Here is a 20241-nt window from a genome sequence, read left to right as displayed (position 1 = left end):
AGCTGAGAGGGTGGACCTCCGAGTGCCTCTACAGATGCTATATAAGAGTGCATCTAAGATATAAGAGTGAGAAGGAGGGCACTGCAGGAGACAGAACCTCATTTCGCCTGTAAAGAGCACACATTGACCGTCGCAGCAGGATCTAGACCACAAAGGTAGCTCTCATGTTTTGTTTTTGTTATTTAATAAAGGATATTATATTTGTAATAATTCTTGTATATGCTTAAAATACAACGGGAAATAATGCAGTTTAATACTGCAGAAGAGATACAGAAAAACAGAAGAGAAGATGATTTCATGCTCTTTAAAAGATCGCCTGATGTTAGACAAACATCATATGTTGCATATCATAGTTGTTACAGATTTGCTTTGATTAACTGCAATTTTGCCTGGTTTTCTCAGATAATAATTATATGACAATATTTTCTTCTTGATATTTTATGTGGTCTCCTAGTTTCATTGTACAGCTTAAGGAGAAGGCAACTTTGGATTTTGAAACAGTTTGTAAACTGACAGTTTTAATATTAGTCTAATGAAAATGGTACTTCTTATACTTCTCAAATTCAGGCTACAGTTTGTATTAAAAATACAATGAAGTAATTAATTTATCTTCTGGCAGGCCTGGACACACTGCAGGAATGCATGACGCGTGACCTAACTCCTACACAGGAACTCCTAACACAGGCCTTTTTTAATACTGCATACTGGACAATTATGGTAAATATTAAGCTTGCACAGTACATCATTTGAATATCACAGGTGATTAAATTATTTTTTTTTTTCAGAGTTCAGTAAAAGGAGATCTTGATGTTATCCTGGAGTTTTTAGAAGAGCATAACAGGCAGCAGTATGGAAATAGAAACTGCTTGATTTGTGGTAACTGTTTTTACTTGCTAAATAGACCATTATAAAAAAAACATTTGTTACAATCAGTGTAAGACAATAAGTACACATCACAGACAGGTGCATATGTTTTGTCAGCTGAGGTTAGAAAAAATACACACAAGGGCACACCTCCTGCAAGGAATTAAAAATAACAATACATATAGATTTTCAGTGACACATAAAGTGACTCAATTTCTCACTTCTCAGGAAAAGTGTTTTGATATAAAGTATTATTATCATTGTTAATAATAATGGCGTTTGTTATACAAGGTGAAGCTAAGGTGCAGGGTATGCTTTTTGTCCTGCCTCTCAGTACTAAACATAGAACATAAATATACCTTTAAACGATGTGTTTCTTTGGAAATATTGAGTTCACATTCCAGAATTCTTGAAAGCCTTCCCAAGCAAAGAAAATAGAACTGAAATTAAACGTTTGACATTAAGGGCCAGAGACAAGTGCAGTAGGCTGCTCAGAGTCCTTAATATTTTTATAAACAGTGGCAAATGCCAATGAAACTGTGGCCTGGTAGCTTTTAATGAGTGAGCATCACTGTGCAACACCTTCACTGCAGCTGTCCTGACAGCATATTCCAAAGGTCTACTTACAGTGGGTTCTCAGTCAGACCCCATGTTTATCACACATTCTACTGAACAGAGTGATTTTAGCACCCTGCAATGGACTGGCATCCTGTCCAGGTGTGTGTGTGTGTGTGTGCTCTGCGATGGACTGGCGTCCTGTCCAGGATGTGTGTCTGTGTGTGCCCTGCGATGGACTGGCATCCTGTCCAGGGTGTATCCCGCCTTGCACCCATTGCTTGCTGGGATAGTTCCAGCTCCCCCATGACCCTGTACTGGATAAAATGGTTAGATTAATAGATTTTAGTGTCTGCCATGCATTGTACCACAATACTGTACTGGGTGCTGTATGCAGAACAAATGTTTTGTTTTACTTAATAATTTTTAAATGGTGCCTTTAGACTATACAGTAGGTGCATCAAGCCAATATCTTCATACAATGGACATCACCACGCTGTTGTCTACTCACTGAATTATGAATGCCTGTCATGTTTAAAGAGCTCTGCTTTGCTTTCTTGTACAGAAAACCATATTTTTGGGAATAGCTGCCAAGAGTGGTGCAACGGTTCAAAAACTGCGGCTACACTCTCTTTCCCATTCCCAGAGGGCCACCCTGAGCAGGTACTACATGCTACCAGCTGCACCTTTCTTTCTCAGTTATGTTTCTTTCACATTTATACTTAAATACTATCTGTATACACTGTATCACTGGAAGGTTTGCATGGAAAACCACATGAGAGATTTCGAATGACGCCAGTGTAATTGTGAGTTGTGAATAAATACAGTGCGGAAAGTATTCACACTTGGGAGTACTAACTAAGGTACCAATTACAGTACATGGTCATTAAAGATCTCATGGCACTTTGTAAGAGTAGGGGCGCTAGCCCCAGTATCCTGCCTTATTCCACTCTGAGCTAGTATGATCTTGCCCCTCTAAATGACCCTCTAAATTCAGAGGGTGAAGCAGTTTCTCCCTTCACTACCTGGACTGCTGTGCAGCGGGGCTGCTGGCTCAGAAAAGCTGTTGTGTCTCAGCCGGGTAGGGCATTCACAGAAGAGGGTTCCCTCCTCTTTGTAAAGCTTTGTAAAGCTCTCTTGGATCCTTGCGTCCCAAAGAGGTACATGTTCTACTTATATTGGTGCTGCTGTTGTGGTTGTTATGAATCCATAAATTGTTATGAATTAATAAAAACTCCTGATTACCCCTACAAATGTAGTCTCAGCAGCTATCCAGAAAGATGAACTTGAAGTTAATTACAGTAGGTGTCTACAAGTAACCAAAAAGACAAGTACTGCACATCTTTCTGGAACACACCATTAGGCTGATGGTGTTTTTCAGAATGATTCCAGTGTAGCGCTCTCGGGTTCACGTGGGTATGCGCCCTCGCCGCTGCTATTACAGGGAAGGGTGGTGACATCACCGCTCTGGTAAGCCGGCTCTCACAACCTGCAATGTCCACCGTATGCGTTACACCAGCAATCAATGACTGGTTCTCCCCCCCTTGGCAGGACAATAAGCTTTTCTATTCAGAACATGTGAAATGGCCAGAGGACTCAAAAGATACTCCCTTGACAAGCTCTTGTCCTGCAGACATGAAAATAACTTGCTACAGTAGTGGAAAAAGTAAGTTGTTTTTTTGCCTTTCGTGGGGTAACTTCATTAATGCACATGAACCAATTTATTAACACTGTTTTAAACATTTAGAGTTTATACAAGAGAAAGACCTGCCTTTTGTAGAAAGGCATTTAATTCCTCATTAGCAGAGTACTATCAGATTAATGGCACTATGTGAATATACAGTATATTACAGGTTTTTCTGGATTCATACTTGTAATTTGCCACCTCTTTTCTGAAATGCTCCTTTTTGTAGGAGGAATAAATAAGGAGCCAAACATTATCCATTAATTCATAGACTCCAAAGTTAGAATGCAGGGTCATACTGTGTCGGTGAGTACAAGGTGCAGCTGTTGATTACTTAGTATGTTGGGATACGTGCCAACTCTTTCACTCTCCATTAGAACACCTCAGCACTTGCTCTGCATATTTCCTTTGTTGCCTCACCTCACAGAGCTATTCAGTGATTAAAGCACAGAGTGCTCTGTTTTCTGACTGTCCTCCTCATTTCCCATGACAGGGAAGAAGATCCGACTGTTTCAGTTCCTGTTTGAGATGCTGGAGGACCCCAGAATGGCCAGTTTCATATCCTGGGTCAAGCCCTCCGCTGGTATATTCCAGTTCTCCGCGCAGAACAAAGACAAGCTGGCCAGGATCTGGGGCCAGATAAAAGGCAACAAAAAGGCCATGACCTACCAGAAACGTTCCCGCGCCTTGAGGACCTACTCCAGAACAGGAGAGATCACCAAGGTGAAAAGGAAACTAACATATCAGTTCAGTCTGGTCGTTTTAAGGTCACTTAGGAAGATTAACACACTGTGAGTATTAATTATATGTACTGTAAATTGTAATTATAAGCCTTGCTTTCCAGGATAGGCTTCTGCTCTGCGACCCTGAATTGGAAGAAGCAGTTAGAAATTGGATAAGTGTAATTATGAGAACTAATGACAAGTAACAATACGCAGGTACAAATCTGACTGAATCACTAGCAAAAGCCAGCCAGAGACCAGAGCGCTCTGAGAACTAGACGTGGTTTATCCACTAATGAAATATCAAGAATTAGAAAATTAAGAGGATCAGAGCTCTTCTGGATTGTTCTCAGAAGTTCAAGGAAAGCGAAGTCTGTAAGGAAACTCATTCCTTGAGCAACAAGATCCTCGGGTTGTGTGTCTGAGAGGACAAGAACGGCAGAAAATCCCAGTTTTTCTAGAATGGTAGTGAGGGAAGCACTGCAGCTCTGAGCAGTTAATTATGGTGTGTGCTAGGGCATACAAACACTGTTTATTTCATTAAGAGTCTGTTTGGGTCAGTCATCAACAAAGTGCCCTGCAGGTGAAAGCTGATGGTGTCAACGCCAGTCTAATGTGTTTTTTACCTCATGGCTTAGTTTCTGCCTACACTTCCTTTGGCTAGAAATCAATAGGAAAATATGAACCTGAAATATTAACTTGTTTTTAGAATTTTCATCTCAACAAATACATTCAAATGAAAAATCAGAATTATTCTTACTAGTCTCAAACCCACATGAAGAGTGAACGCAGTGGTATTTGAAAAATTACACTACAATACTCCCCTGTTTTGAACTACAATACTCCCCTGTTTTGCAGTAATCCGATTAACTGAAAATACTGAGAGCTAATTAAAAACATATATGAAATATTGCAAAATTAGCTTCTGTGTTTCAAATGCTTTAGAATCATTTATACGGTACTAAATTGAGTGAAGTGTATTCTATTATTTTAAGACACCCTATACATTTTAGTATGCTGTTAGGAAGCTGAGGTTAAATGTGTAGAGATTTATTAAATATACTGTAGTGGATATGTCTTAATAGCAACAGCTGCAGCAGCAATGTTGCTGAAATGGAAATATTAGGGAAATGTGAACACAGTATAGTATGCTTCAAATCATATTTTGAAACTGTTTGATTTCAGGAAATCAGACATGTGAAGGAATGGGAAAGATTAGATCTGGAATTAGTGCAAGATGGATGGTACTGGGTAAAAGATATTCTGCTTACAGTACAGAATATCTTCATCCCAATATGAAGATGAGAACTGGATAATGGCTATATTATAGAGAGCAGAGACAAGGGATGAATTTCCTAACTGGGGTGATGTAATTAGTGGAGTACCTCAGAGACCATTGCTCATCCTCATGTTTATCAATGATCAATGAGTCTGGCATGGTTACTAAATTAGTCAAATTTGCAAATGACACAAAAATACGGGGTTAAAAAAAACACTGTAAAAGTGTAAAGGAAAGTCAAAAAGACTAAGATCGAATTGAAGCTTGAAGAGGTTAGGTATGAAAAAGGCTTTGACTCAGCATTTACAGTACTATATGTATTCTGTACAATGTGGGGAAGCAGTAAAAAAGGCAAACAGAATGCAAGTGTATTAATATTAATAATAATTCCTCACACTTATATAGCACTTTTCTGGACACTCCACTCAAAGCTCTTTACAGGTAATGGGGATCCCCTCCACCACCACCAGTGTGCAGCCCAACCTGGATGATGCGATGGCAGCCATAGTGCACCAGTACTCTCCCCACACACCAGCTCTCAGTGGGGAGGAGAGCAGAGTGATGAAGCCAGTTCAGAGATGGGGGTTATTAGGAGGCCATGATTGGTAAATGTCAATAGGAAATTTGGTCAGTACGCTGGGGTTACACCCCTACTCTTTTCAAGAAATGCCCTGGGATTTTTAATGACCACAGAAAGTCAGGCCCTCAGTTTTACATCTCATCCGAAGGACAGCACCTGTTTACAGTATAGTGCCCCCGTCACTTTACTGGGGCATTAGGACCCACACAGACCGCAGGGTGTACGCCCCCTGCTGGCCCCACTGACACCTCTTCCAGCAGCAACCTTAGTTTTTCCCAGGAGGTCTCCCATCCAGGTATTGACCAGGCCCAGTCCTGCCAGGCTTCTGAGATCTGATGACATCAGGCTAGAGGTGGTGCTCCTGCTGACCACTGTTCTGGGAGTGCACACGTCACTGCTAAGTCAGGATGTTGGAAACTAATTCAGGGCTGTGAGAAGAGGCTTCCTGCTGATTATGATTTGCTTTGGGGACAGTGAGGATGTCAAAGAATGGAGGCTTAACCTCATAATTGTTAGGATCTACGCTTAATCAGGAGGGTTCACCTATGAACAGAGAATGAATGAAAATGAAAAAAAATGAATGCTCATGTATTAATATACATACAGTATATATTATATTTTATTTTATTTTTCACAATTAAACAATTCCTTAATGTATAGAAACACCTAAAGCTATTAAATTTTCATGGATGTGATAACTGCACAATGTGTCTGTAAGTCTTAAATTAAAGTTTTTGTCCAACAAACTTTTATCTTTCAGTTTTTTTTACTGATCGTACCAGTGAAACTCATGTCATTTAAATTGTTTCGGTAAGAATGGGAACTGCACCTGCACCAGCTCTGGAAGACAAGGCTTTGTGTTGTTGGAGCGTCTATGGTTATAAAGAGGCACTAAGACAGGCGAGTTATTAACAGAATAAATTAGTATCTTTACTCTGAGACAAAAGACAGGCTTAAACACCAGAGATACTATCATAGGCAGACTGCTTCAGCCCACAGGGTGTTGTTGTGCACTTCATTGTTATTCTAATTTCAATTCCTGTCTGATTCTTCTTTGTCTTAATATAGTTTCAACTTGCAGAACTGTTGTTAGAATCCTATTGACAGATTTGACCTTTTGCAGTGCACATTTAAATGCAGGTGGTTTCAGATGAGAAGATGAACTCTGCTTTTGATACACTTGTACGATCATCATCTCACATCTCTACCCCCCTGTCAGCTGATTCCCATGTGCAGCTCCTTACTACAGTACATCACTGTAAGTGAGTGATTGGTCAAGTTACAATTGCAGACACGTTTAATTACTCAGAAACAAGAAGATCAAACAGCAATTCAATTCACTACTGTAATCATGCTTAGGCATCACATTACACTGCACATTTTCTCTTGCATTTAAACAAAGTCCCACTTGGACCCAAACATTTCTGTTTATTTTTATACACAGGCAGACCTCGAAAGACAGAAATACATCACAAATTCACAGCAACTGCTGGATTAAAGACGCTGAAGCACATAGCAGACAGAATGAGACTGATCAGCAGGCACAGACTTCTGCAAATAAGACTGTAATTGACTACCTATGAACACTGTAGTTTGTCTGATAAAATAATAATAATTATTATTATTAATTGCTACACTTATATAGCGCTTTTCTGGACACTCCACTCAGAGCTCTTTACAGGTAATGGGGATCCCCTCCACCCCGAGTGTGCAGCCCCACCTGGATGATGCGCCAGTACTCTCCCCACACACCAGCTCTCAGTGGGGAGGAGAGCAGAGTGATGAAGCCAGTTCAGAGATGGGGATTATTAGGAGGCCATGACTGGTAAAGACCAGGGGGAAATTTGGCCAGGACACCGGGGTAACACCCCGACTCTTTTCGAGAAACTCCCGGGGATTTTTAATGACCACAGAGAGTCAGGACCTCAGTTTTACTTCTCATCCGAAGGACGGCACCTGTTTACAGTATAGTGTCCCCATTATACATTCAGTATTTTGGTTTGATCCTAATGACTGTGATAGAGGGAGGAAATATGTACATATTACTTGGTGTGACTAGCTGAGGGAATGGCAGTCTAGTTGTGTGGATAAGGCTTCCCAGTGAAAGGAAGTCTTGGGTGAGGTGAATGAGATGAATAAACCTGGAGAGCAGAAGTGTGCAAGTTTAGAATCTGAGCCTCTTCCTGAACTTCTGTTATAAACTCCATGTAAAAGATATGTAATGTACAATGATATAAAGTATATCATCAATCAGGTGGCATGATGGTGTGATGGCTAGGGCTGCTGCCTCCTAATTAATCATTCTGTATTGTATTCGGAGAGGGAGTGCTTCATAAACCATAAACCAGTGCTCAACCTTAAACAGAAGTGTTACAGAAACGTAATAAAAAGCTGTGATAGATCCCTTTAAAAAACAAAAAATAACTATAAAACTTTAAAATTTTAGAAAGGAACAAGTAAAGGTTTATTCCATGCTGAAAAGAGAAGAAAAGAAACACAACATTGCAGCTGTGGAGCCTTCTTCAGGTGTGGGAAAGAGGGGAAAACTAACAAAACTAATAAAACACTTTTTTTTATTAAACCACATACAGTACAATAATTACTAAGTATGTGCTGTTTTATAGAGTTTTAAGTGCTGTATTCTGATCAGAAATGGATACAATTGGGATGAGGCTGTTTGACCTTGTTGAAATACTCACTTTAAATCCCCATCCTCTGACGCTGTTGATCCTCATGATGTGGAAGGTATTATTACATTCAGCACTCGCTTGGTTCTTATATCCTTAACCACCTGCCATGTACTGATTTATACAGCTGAGCATTTCACAAAGCTTCCAGGCACATTGCCTCCCACCTGGGAGTTGAACCTTCAACCTTCCGCCAAGGTGTGAAGCCCAGAGCCTTGAACACGCCTGCACACCGTGGCCTTGCTCTAGGCCATCTAGCACAGGCCCTCGAACTCGCTGGGATCCCGAGGGTGCCCCCCTCCATCCAGAGCACCCCGCCATCCGCGGTTTGCAGCAGCGTCACGAGGGCTGAACCCCACTCCCGGGGAGCGTGTTGTTCCAGACCCTGGGCGGTGACAGGAGAAGGACACCAGGGAAGACGCGGTGAGGAATGGACGGGATGCCGGACGGGGGGGACGCTGAAGACAGGGTTCCAGTGCAAGGAGGGTGCGCAGGCGAACGAGTCCGAACAAGGGAAGTCCAATAAGGGAAAAGAGGGTGCAGTCCAGGGTCCAGGTAGCTGAAGATCCGTCCAAGACAAAAACAGTTAAAAACGGGAACCAGGAACAGAAGTTAAAACCATAACGAGACCTGGCGCTCCGAGCCCCGGACCCAGATGGTCAGGATGAAGCCTGTGCTGTCAGGCCACTCCTGGACCCGCTGGTAGGCGGGCTTCCGGGCGTCCGTCTTCCAATGCTGAGCCCTGAACACCGGAGACGCCAGGCTTAATTAAGAAGAGGGGAACAGGGGACAGGTGCACGCAATGACAATAATTAATACAAGGTGGGAGCGCCCTCTAGAGGAGGGATGATGACCATGACAAAGAGGAGGCCATTCAGCCCTGATCGGCTCATCAAGAACCTTCCTATACACTGTAATGCTGTGTACGGTGATGATCACAGGACAGTACAGAAGAGCTTTACAGGGATTGTCAAAGGTCCGTTAGCTTCCACAGCTGCAATACTCTCAAGAACTTCATGTCAGCCTAATTAGACACTCAAATTCCAAACTGTCTGCACAATTTTACGGTGGAAGCAAAACAGGTTCTCTCTCAGCAGCAGCCACTATTACTGAATTTAACCGAGATTAACAGATGCAGTAAAAGCTTTTCAGTTCCCGGCCTGCTAAATGCAGAGACGGAATGGCTCAGGGTGATCCGCATCGTCAGGTGCACAGCGCTCTGTCTGTAAAGCCAGACACAAACTGTGGCTGTTGACAGTGTTTTTTTAGTATGATGTAGAAGAAATTAACAGTATGCATATTCTTTGCCAGAGGAGCTGTGAAAGTGGCACACGCACGGGAGGCTTTATAGATGACTTGCACCTGTCACTGGAAGATTGCGGATCAGTTTAGAACAAAACAACTGATGATCAAGAATCAATAAACTGATGTCAACCAAAAAGCATTCAGTTGTTGAACAATTAAAAGATTGTTTGGAGGCAGGGATCTTATTATTATTGTTGTTGTGTTGGACACTTTACCAGCTACTTGTCTGTTTTTAATCTTATGATACTGGATTGAGTTCAGACTGAACAATATTGGTAAATGTTTTGTATCATGGTTTTGTCATACATGTTACATGTTAAGAGATCTTGATGCGCAAGACAAATTCCCTTAGGGGTAATAAAGGTTAATTCATTCATTCACAGGTTGCAGTGGAAGAACATTAAAAATGTGTTCGTTTGTACTCTGAGAATGTTCATTGCGTAATCTCTGCTTGGGCAATACATTGAATATCTGCATGTGACCGCAGTGTGAAAGTGGGTTATCATGATCTATCAGAACATACAGTAACTGAACGGATACATCAGCCCTTCAGGACCGTGCTGGATTGTACTTTTTCTGTCCAAGCCACTTGACTGCAAAGCCCGTTTCTTCTTCTTAGATGCATTTTCCAAAATAAGGTTGGTTTTGTTTCCCCAGAAAAGGTGGCTTCTGTTTTACCCCAAGCCTCTGTCCCAGCATGTGCTCCTGAACGTCTTGCGCAGATCAGCCTGAGCTCATCACCAGGCCTGTGTTATGTTCATGCAACACTCTCATGCCAGTGTTGTATCACAAATCAGGCACAGACTACACAAGTATGCTTGGCACACATCTGCCGTTTAATGTGCATTTTACAGACTGGCAGTGAGCTGTCAAGACCCCTGTTGTGCTGTAACACAGTATATCAGATATTGATACTGAGACACTGCAAACGGCCCTGATGGCTTTTTTCACTGAGATAGCGAGTACAGCGGGCACACTCTGGAAGTTTGATGAGAGAGCACTTTATAAATACTGTATCATCATTGGAAAATGCAGCAGTTTTTAAGCTTCTAGTAACTTTGTCTAATTATTTTGCTTGTGTTCTGTTTTCACGTTTTTTGGCTATTTATTTCAGGGTGCGAAATTCAGGATTTCATTGCTTTCTCCAAATATTGAGTTATGACAAAAAAAAATTAAGCAAGGTGTGCCTTGTGTTTTTGAATTATGAGTTTTTATCGGATTTAAGACAATGTTTGATTTTTGTGACGAAAAGTATTTTAAATAAAACTCCTTAAATTTATTTTTTATCCTAGTCTCAATGATTTTGAGTCTAGTCTTTGGAAGAGCCAATTGTTCTTTACACACAGGAATTATTTTTTTGCCAGAGCAGCACATGACAAATAGTATCACTCTGTAGCAATGCATTGTCTTCTCTTCTCTATCCTGCCTGTTCTGTGCTATTTCAAGAGCTCTCTGGCAAGGTACAGCCTTGTGGTGGCAAAGATAGCTTTGTACATGCTTTTCTGATTACAATGACACACTGTCACAGGACCCAACCCTTCAGGGATTGAGTAAGGCTAAAAATATTTACAAAATAAAAACATGGCATGGGTGACAGAGATTCATAATTAAAAAAATTAACAGAAACATACAGAGGCTTTGACAAACTCTTTGAGAAAGAATAATGGTTTTAAGAGCCCTCATAAACTTTGAAACGATTGGAAACTAAAATTTCCACAATGTTCGTTAATGGAGGTGACCGATTTTTTGTAATAGATAATGTAATTTAAGATGAAAATCTGGTAAGAAACAGCTTTGATACTGTTTTTAATTACAATATTATAAATATGCCGTAATTTATCTGAGCCTTTTAAACAAAAGATTTTCTAAAGCTTAACACACAGGGGCTGGAGCAGACTGCTTTTGTTTTCCCTGGCTATTCCAGTAGGTGGCGGTACAATGCTTAATAATGGATGTGTAGCATTCTAGTTCAACCATTTCAGACGTCTCCTACTGATTAGTTTGTACTTAAAACAAAGCAATGACACTATCACTCATACACCCCAGGCACTTCCAAATTGTTTTGTTCCTGTTTTGTTAGAGTCCCAGATGACAATGCCTTAAGCTACTCATTTCTAACTTGAGCTGATGCGAGTTATATATGGACTGTAGGAATCCTCCACAGAGACCTGGATGTCTGCTACCAATAAAGGTTACAGATTTAGAAATCAACTGTGAAACAAATTACATAATACTGCACTAGAGACCCCTATCTTGGTCTTATTGTTTTTAGAAGTATTATTTATGATGATAAATAGGACTAAAATGTTTGAAATATTGCACAGAATATTTGTTTGCTTTGAGACACAAAAAAATTTTAAAATATGATTTTAAAGTCAAAATGTTCTTTACTGGTAACCTGGATGCCTGAATCTTGCAGTGTGGAGCTTCTGAACACATTTGGAATGATGTGGGCTCATTTTCACTTTTAAAATGGATCTCGCAGTCTTCACTGTTAAATACTGTATGTTGTATTGTATTTTTGTGCTGGAGACTAATAATAAGGCTACAGATGTTATCCATGCATGTAAATGTTTGTAGAATCACTAAGAACACAAGGAATGAGGAATAACAGGTTTTGCTCGTGTCATCTACTGAAATCTACAAGAGAAGATTTAAAAATCCTTTCAAATGCTTGCTAAACTGTCCTCAATAGCAGGTCATTAATCAGGAGTCCCTACAGTATTTCCAGGAGAGGGGAGATACAGGCAGCTGGAAAATTTCCAGTACAGCCCTGTCAATTCTGTGTGACAGCAGCTCAGACTCTCTGCAGTAGTGCACATCTGAGCCACATCGCCTGTCCATAGGGTAAAAAAAAAATAGCTTTACAATTCAACTTTCAGGGTTGAGGCAAGAGCCCAAGACACTAAATGTTTGACTATGAGGATGAAAAGTCAGACTCTCTTTTCCTGTGTTTTGTTCTCGACTGATGTACAGTTGCTGTTTGTCATTTCATTCAAGTGTCTCACAGCCTTAAGAAAGAGAAAGCTTCTTCCTCTTGTAAAAATCAGCACTGGGGGCTCAGACACAGGAGCAGTGAAGGAAGAGCAAAGCAATGTGTAGAACTGGTACATCGCATTTGTTCTGCTTTAAAGGGGAAGTAGTCCCAATTTCTCACATCTCGGTAACAAAACAAATTCATTGACAGTATAGAAAACCTTTACACATTTTTGAATCAAGCACACAATCAATAACTTTGTGAAAGTACTGTAAGTCTCACAAACCCCTGGTCTCGCCGTGGGCGAGAGACAGAGTCCCAACAAATGAACCTCTCAAACAAAGCAAACTGAGGAAAGAATTTCATATGAGTGAGGAAGACTCCAGTAGTCGTTCACATGCGCTTGTAGAATATATTCTGCTGATATCTGTTCACATTAATGATGTATCGTTATAATGTGTGCATCAATAATTATTGATTATTACGATCATTGCTAAGATGGAGCAAATAAAAAGAAAATTGAAAAAAATAAGCATTTTATTTGTATTATAATAAGTATTATGAATATTTGATAAAGATGTGTGCAAGATTGGTGGTGGTGGAGGGGATCCCCATTACCTGTAAAGCGCTTTGAGTGGAGTGTCCAGAAAAGCGCTATATAAGTGTAAGCAATTATTATTATAATTATTATTATTAAAGGAAACGTATTCTTAATTACAGACCTCGTCCTGAAGCCCTGGTGGCTGGTGGAATGAAAGAGTCCAGGAGGAATGAAAACCTCTTGTTTGCCTTGGTCTTTCCCAGGGGAATTGAGTAAGGAACAATGATAAGGAATGGCTCCCAGCACCTTCTATGGCTATTGTCGTGCATCAGCCTTTTACGGCCTTTGGCCTGATAAATGAAAGTGATTCCAGACCAGTTAGACAGACATTTATGGTGTCCAGTGTAATGAAATCCATAATATAGCAAAGCTGTATGATAAACAGCCCTGAAAGTTTCAGAAGGAAATTACACTGTATTGCATGTTCTTCCCATAACCATGTAGGTTTACTGGGCGCTCCGATTTCCTCCCTGCTTGCAAACACATGCTGGCTAGGTTGTGTCTCTAAACTGACTCTATGAGCATGTGAATGTGCACTTGTGTGCAGGTGTGTGTAGGTGTGGGTGTGTGTAGACGTGTTTGTGTGTAGGTGTGGGTGTGTGTAGGTGTGTAGGTGCGTATGTGTGGGTGCAGGTGTGTAGGTGTGTTTGTGTGCAGGTGTGGGTGTGTGTAGCTGTGTATGTGTGTTTGTGTGGGTGTACCATCCAGAGTGTGAGTGTGTGTGTGTCTGTGTGAGTCCTGTGATGGACTAGTGTCTCATCCAGGGTGTGAGAGTGTGTTGGTGTGTATGTGTGCTTGTGTGGGTGTCCCATCCAGGGTGTGATAGTGTGTGTGACTGCTTGTGCCCAGTGATGAACTGGTGTCCCATCCAGGGTGTGAGAGTGTGTGTGTCTTTGTGAGTCCTGTGATGGACTTGTGTTCCATCCAGGGTGTGAGTGTGTGTGTCTGTGTGAGTCCTGTGATGGACTGGTGTCCCATCCAGGGTGTGAGAGTGTGTGTGACTGCTTGTGCCCAGTGATGAACTGGTGTCCCATCCAGGGTGTGAGAGTGTGTGTGTCTTTGTGAGTCCTGTGATGGACTGGTGTTCCATCCAGGGTGTGAGTGTGTGTGTCTGTGTGAGTCCTGTGATGGACTGGTGTCCCATCCAGGGTGTGTCCTGCCTTGTGCCTGTTGTTTGCTGGGATAGGTTCCGGCTCCTCTGTGCTCTGACCTGGATACAGCAGTAGGAAAGCGAATGGATGGGCGAGTGAAACTGCACAATGTGATATACAGTATACTTTTCACACTGTTCTTTAAGTCTATGGTTCTTGGAGTAAGAAATTGTTTTATTATTCTAGCAAAGTAAGTGGAAGTCAAGGGCTGATTAACTGCAAAAAGTCTTAAAAGGTCAAAAGATTTAAAAACTCATAAGTAATACTAGTCTTAAAAGTCACAAATGCCTCTTTTTTGTGTGCCAGACCTATCAAATAAGGTTGAATTAAAAAAAGAAAATAATGAAAGAAGGCCGATTGAAGTGGCTTAAAACAAGGTTGGCAGCTCCATTCTAAATTCAGGCTTTAAATGTGTCACCAGAGAATCTCAGAACGTTTATGACTATCGCATTGGCCAGGAACAGGAATAACTCTCCCAGATTAGGCAGATTCATATTTACAGGACTTGTGTCTCAGCTGCTGAAATTCAAATTATTTAATTCATCATAATTTTGTTTAGATTTTGCCATTTGCAGTCAGGAAACCATGTTTTTCCGAAGGATGCATTTTTTCTCCCAATAGTTTGTATTTTTTAGATGAAAGGGAAAAAAGGGGAACAGTTTTGCAAAACAATGGACGCAAACAGGACTTTTTACGCAAGTGCAGCCGTCAGGATCCAACCAAAAACAGAATTCCTTTATGTAGCAGGTGTACTGTAGGTCACTGTTTCAGTCATATCATCTGTCAGTATCCACACATTCTAAAATACATGACTTTGGGATCGTTAGTTTTGCATTTACATGAAAAGAATAAATAACCAGAAGCAGAGATGTAAATTGAATTACAAAATGTGGCAACACTATTTGCATTTTATTTAGTGGAGTAACACAATCATCTTTGATACAAACTCTCCTTAATTTCTATATATAATATATATTTTAATATATATATAATCTAGATTCCAAAATAGTACATTTGCAGACAATACCCAAATAGAAGGATTACACAATGTAGAAACAAAAATAAAACGTTTTAGATAAAGTTCAACACTGGGAAAACAGGCAGATGAGGTTTAATAAGACAAGCACAGGGTGTTATGTGCAGGGAGCAAAAAAATAGATAAATACAAAAAATAGGAAAGATGAGATTGAAGAAGCTATTTAAAAAACTAGCTGTTTATATATCATCAATATCTTCCACACAATGAGGGATTAATATAAAAAGGCCAAACAGAATATAAGGATAAATGATTAAATGTGTATCATTTAAACCCTGGGCTGCTGTGTTAAAATTGTACGATGCCTCAGTCAGCCCTCATTCAGATGTGTATAGTTAGGTACAGCATGATTTTGGACACCACAATATAAAAAAGATATTGCTGAGCTGAAGTCTGTCCTGAAACCAGAGACATTCTGGGGCTGAAGGGGATGAACGACTGACCCAGGTGAAAACTAAGTGGAAGTGCATTTAAAAGTGCGACTAGGAGGCCCTTCTTTACCCAAGGTGCAGCGGAAGTCTGGAACAAGCTACCCAGCCATGACATTGAAGCCGATACCCTGGCTTCTTTCAGGAAATGACAGGATCCTTAAATCAATTAGTAACTAACTACTAAACATGCCAAATGGGACAGTGGGTCTTCTCTCATTTAAAATCTTTCTTACGTACTGTAACTGTTTTCACTAGGAATGACAACACCCAAGAATAAAGCGTCATGGAGTGAAGTTGTGGCTTAACCCGCTTGGCTGAGGGCTGGCCTCCTGGCCAGAGGACAAGGAGGCCAGGACCCCCCTGCAGGGTGACCAAGGGGCAGCTGCAGAGGTGGAGATGGGTGGAGGTGGGAGGCAAGAGAGAGAGATAGGGGTCTCGTAGGTATTTATAGAGTCTGGGAGAGGTATGGATTGTCAGGAGCGATGGGAAATTACTGACAGCTGAGTCTCATTGAGCTTGGTTGTTGTCATCCCTCCCGAACATCTGTTATAAACTCCATTTCAACAGTTACTATTTGTTTGATGAATGCAATCCCCAAAATGAGATGAAGTACACATTCCTAAACGGAGTCTTACATTTACTGCACTACTCTCCTTCTTCAGAATAGTGGAGGACATCTGTTGAGATCAGTCAGAGTGCTTCTTCAGAATTTGCAGCCTGCAGCTCCGTGTTCTCCTGGGCTGGACAGTGACAGTACCACAATCCAAAGCACCCTAACAATGCCTTTCCCATTGTTGTGGTGCTAATGACCGTCGTTTCAAATTTCACGGAATGAAAACAGCCTGCTGGGAAAAAAATGTGTCAAAAATAACATGAAAACCTTCACTTTCCCTTCACTCTGCATCACGTTTTTTTTTCTCCCTGGCAAACACATCTGGAATCAGACGTGCCACAGATTTCTCCTGACCCTCTTCACAGCCAATTGTTCCCCATGGGCCCAGTGATGCCCAACAGCCCGCCAGTGCTGACCCGCCTTCGGAGCCCGAGTACTGACCTTGTGTACCTGGCATCTGAAGGTGAAATTTGAGTTTAGCTATTCAAATTTGGCGAGGTAAAGAAGACAGGGAACTTGCACAATTGAAGTATTTTAAGGAAAATTCATTGACTGCTGATCTGACCTGAATCATTCAGAAAGTATAACATTGTGCTTATTAAACACGCACAGAACGACAACTAATTTAATGGATGAATCTTTAATTAATGGATTCTCTTTCCCCTTTTCCCTTTTCCTTTGGGTATACTCTATGTTACTCAGAGTAACTGAGTAACTGCAAACCTCCCCTGGCATAACCATTTCTCTCTGTCCGAACGGAGCTCCCATGCACATTTCAACACTATATTTGGATTTTACTAATCCACCAGATAACACAGAGGACACATGATACTGCATAAATGCCTACATTGTGCTCCTCTTAGCACCAGCACTTTAAAAGGAGTTTACAGCATGTTTTAATGAAGCTTAGAAAGGATCTCTCACAGTTAATGTTTTCGCTCTCGTCTGATTTAGTCAATTAATGTTGCCGTGCCCAGCAAAGACCTCCAGCAGCCACCAGCACTGCTAGACCAGAAAGGATTCCCCGGATAATCCATAGGGATGGGGCAGCCCAGCGATGTCCATCTTCCCGAGCTTGAATAAGGAAGGAGGTGCCAGCTGCCTGCTGTATATAAAGAAGGGGGGATCATCTCCCCCTGTGATCTGATCTTGAACCGCAGCTAAGCCCACCGGACCCAGGCTTTCACAATCACTGTGCCACTGTGCCTTTGCAGCGTTCAGACTCTTTCGGGGATAGAGTTAGCAATGCCAGAACCCACCAAGAAACCTGGTAAGTTTGTCCCATTTTCATTACACAGAGGAAAAAAAAATCTAAATCTAAGAATGGAATGCCAAGACGAGGGTGCAGTAATTCTAAAATGCTGACAAAAATCCTTCACAGTATCTGTGATAATACAGGCTGAGAACTGGATGGCAGATCCCTTAAAAACCTGTACAGAACTAAACTAAGGCCACACACAGGCAGCGTTGAAAAGGATTTTGGAGTACACGGCACGGGCTGCACACATTGACCTGCTGGTGTCTTTTCTTAATCGTACAAAAAGAGCTTCTTTTGTAGCAGCTCAAGTTCATCTCTGACTTGTCCTCCTTCACGCTGCTAAGAGAAAACAACACCACTCAGCTACAGTACTTCCCTCACACCCATGCCACCACAGAGCAAGAGTTTATGCTCTCCTGCCAAAATGTGGGACATGTCAGGACTTACACCACATCAATGTGCTCCTATGTCCTTCGCTGCATTTTCTCTTCAGCTGGTACAAATATTACTGCTTAAAGCATTTGATATTTAAACTTGCTGCAATATATATTAATCAAAGCATGTTGGCAGACCATTTTAATCAAAGCAAATCTTTTTATATCGATTTGTTAAAATACATTAAACATCCTTTCACTTCATATTGTGTTTTAAAGTTTAATGATTTCATATTCTATATTTTCTATAACAAAGAGGTATTTACAGCAGTCAATCGATATGAAAGAGTTGTTTGCTTTGTTTTAAAAGTGAGTGACATATTAAGACATTTTCTCTCCATTAGCTTGATGAAAAATCTATTTATGGTGTGCAAAAAGAAGTCAAGATAAATGTCTGCTGATTCGATGTAACAGACTGTTGTTTTTAACTCCTTGCCTTATATGGTTGCATTTCCGGGATAACCTTCTTACAGTCATGAGTGGGCATGACTTCTGTTAACAGTTGCTACATATTAAACCAGATGTGATGCACTGGCCTTGTGTACAAGCCAGTTATGCGAAGGGAGATGTTACTGTTGATGGATCAACTGCAGTGAGGATATATTGTCATATTGCAGAATAGTGGGAGACCCAGGCTGTCCTTTAAGTCATGCAAAAGATTTCCTGGGAAAAGCTACAATGTCCTTAGTGCCATGGCAGAAGATATTGTAAGCATTTCCCAGTCTGTATGTTTCTTCCACATAGCTACACAGTTTCAGTTGTCACTTGCAGGCTCATTAAGAACTGAGTGCTGACAGCCTCTGATCTTCACTGTCCTTTTTCCCGGCTTGTGTGCACTTTCTGAAATGATAGATGGCAGCTTGTCTTGGCTGAATCTGTAACTCCCTAAATAGCTGCAGTAAGCAAATGGAATGGGTCCCAGTCTTTGGCATTGTCAATTACCCAGATTCAGGAATTACAGACGTGTTTCATTTTTACTGCTGCATCTCTTCTGCAGTCCAGCAGGCTGTCGAAGAGCAATGGGGATTAGGACAGACATCTACAGTATGTGATACCTTTGATCATAGTTATTTTAATCCATCCATTTTCTAACTGCTTCATCCAATTCTGAGTCACAAGGGAGTCAGAGCCTATCCCAGCAAGCACAAGGCAGGGTACACAGACACAAACACACACACTCACACCAGGGCAGATTTTTGTAGAAGCCAATTAACCCTGTAGGATGTCTTTGGACTGTGGGAGGAAATCGGAAAACCCAGAGGAAAACTGTATGAACACAAGGAGAACATGCAAACTCCACACAGACAGCTGTCCAGCTTTTAAATTTTCTTTTTGTTTCTTTATTGGCCAACTCACACACAGACATTAAATATTTTCCATTGCTTTAAATAACAGAACAGCCTTCCCAGAAATGTATCTTGTGTCAAATTAATTGAACCTACAACTCTCTGGTCTTATTCCATGGAACTGGGTGTGTAATCATTCACTCACTAATTTTTATTTAGTTGAAACTGCCAGATATTTGCCTTTGTTGGGTTTAGCGCACCTTCACTCCCCAGAATTTTGAAAGTTCGTCAGGACAGCTGCCAACAACAGGTGCCCGTTCTACTCATCTAGCCCATGTGGTAGTTCATAAATTGTTCGTCCAAGGAGCTCATCCAAAATAGAGCTGTTTTGACGATGCTCGTACTGAAACAGGGCAGACTGGCACATGGCCACCGAGCATGAAAACTCACTGAAATCTTAGCTGGAGCCTTGCAGAGCTGATGGCAGCCTCCTCCATCCACTGGCCAGGCGCTTTGTCAGGCTGTCCATTTCTCTGCGACCCTATGAGCCTGCAGTGCCAGCAGGAGTGCTGAAGTCCTCTGTCTGATAATACTGCAAGCGCAGAGGTGTCAGGTACCCCGCAGGTGAAAAGCCGGGAATAGAGTGTCCTCCTGCCCCCTAACTCAAGTGGGGCTGACCACACGGGAAATTCCAGTCATGGGCAGCGAATGACATAGTCGAGATTTAAATGTGCTATTTCTTGTCTATGAGGCACAGGCTGCTCTTCAGTTGACAGAA

General features: G+C 41.3%; 1 protein-coding gene across 8 annotated transcripts in view; it reads left to right on the top strand.

Annotated features, from left to right (window-relative positions):
- Positions 1–17621: 17621 nt before the first annotated feature.
- Positions 17622–20241, top strand: part of mybpc1 (myosin binding protein C1) — a 52449-nt gene continuing 49829 nt past the window's right edge. For all 8 annotated transcript variants that reach the window (XM_088923046.1, XM_088923045.1, XM_088923042.1 and 5 more), the window contains exon 1: positions 17622–17755. In XM_088923046.1, coding sequence (XP_088779172.1) covers positions 17731–17755 — 25 coding nt within the window. In that variant the 5' untranslated portion in view covers positions 17622–17730. The remainder of the gene's footprint in view (positions 17756–20241) is intronic.

This window comes from Atractosteus spatula, chromosome 8 (genome assembly GCF_055471065.1).
Source record: "Atractosteus spatula isolate fAtrSpa1 chromosome 8, fAtrSpa1.hap1, whole genome shotgun sequence".
Classification (NCBI taxonomy): domain Eukaryota; kingdom Metazoa; phylum Chordata; class Actinopteri; order Semionotiformes; family Lepisosteidae; genus Atractosteus; species Atractosteus spatula.
The sequence above is the reverse complement of the archived record's forward strand: the minus strand, read 5'-3'. Positions and strand labels throughout refer to the sequence as shown.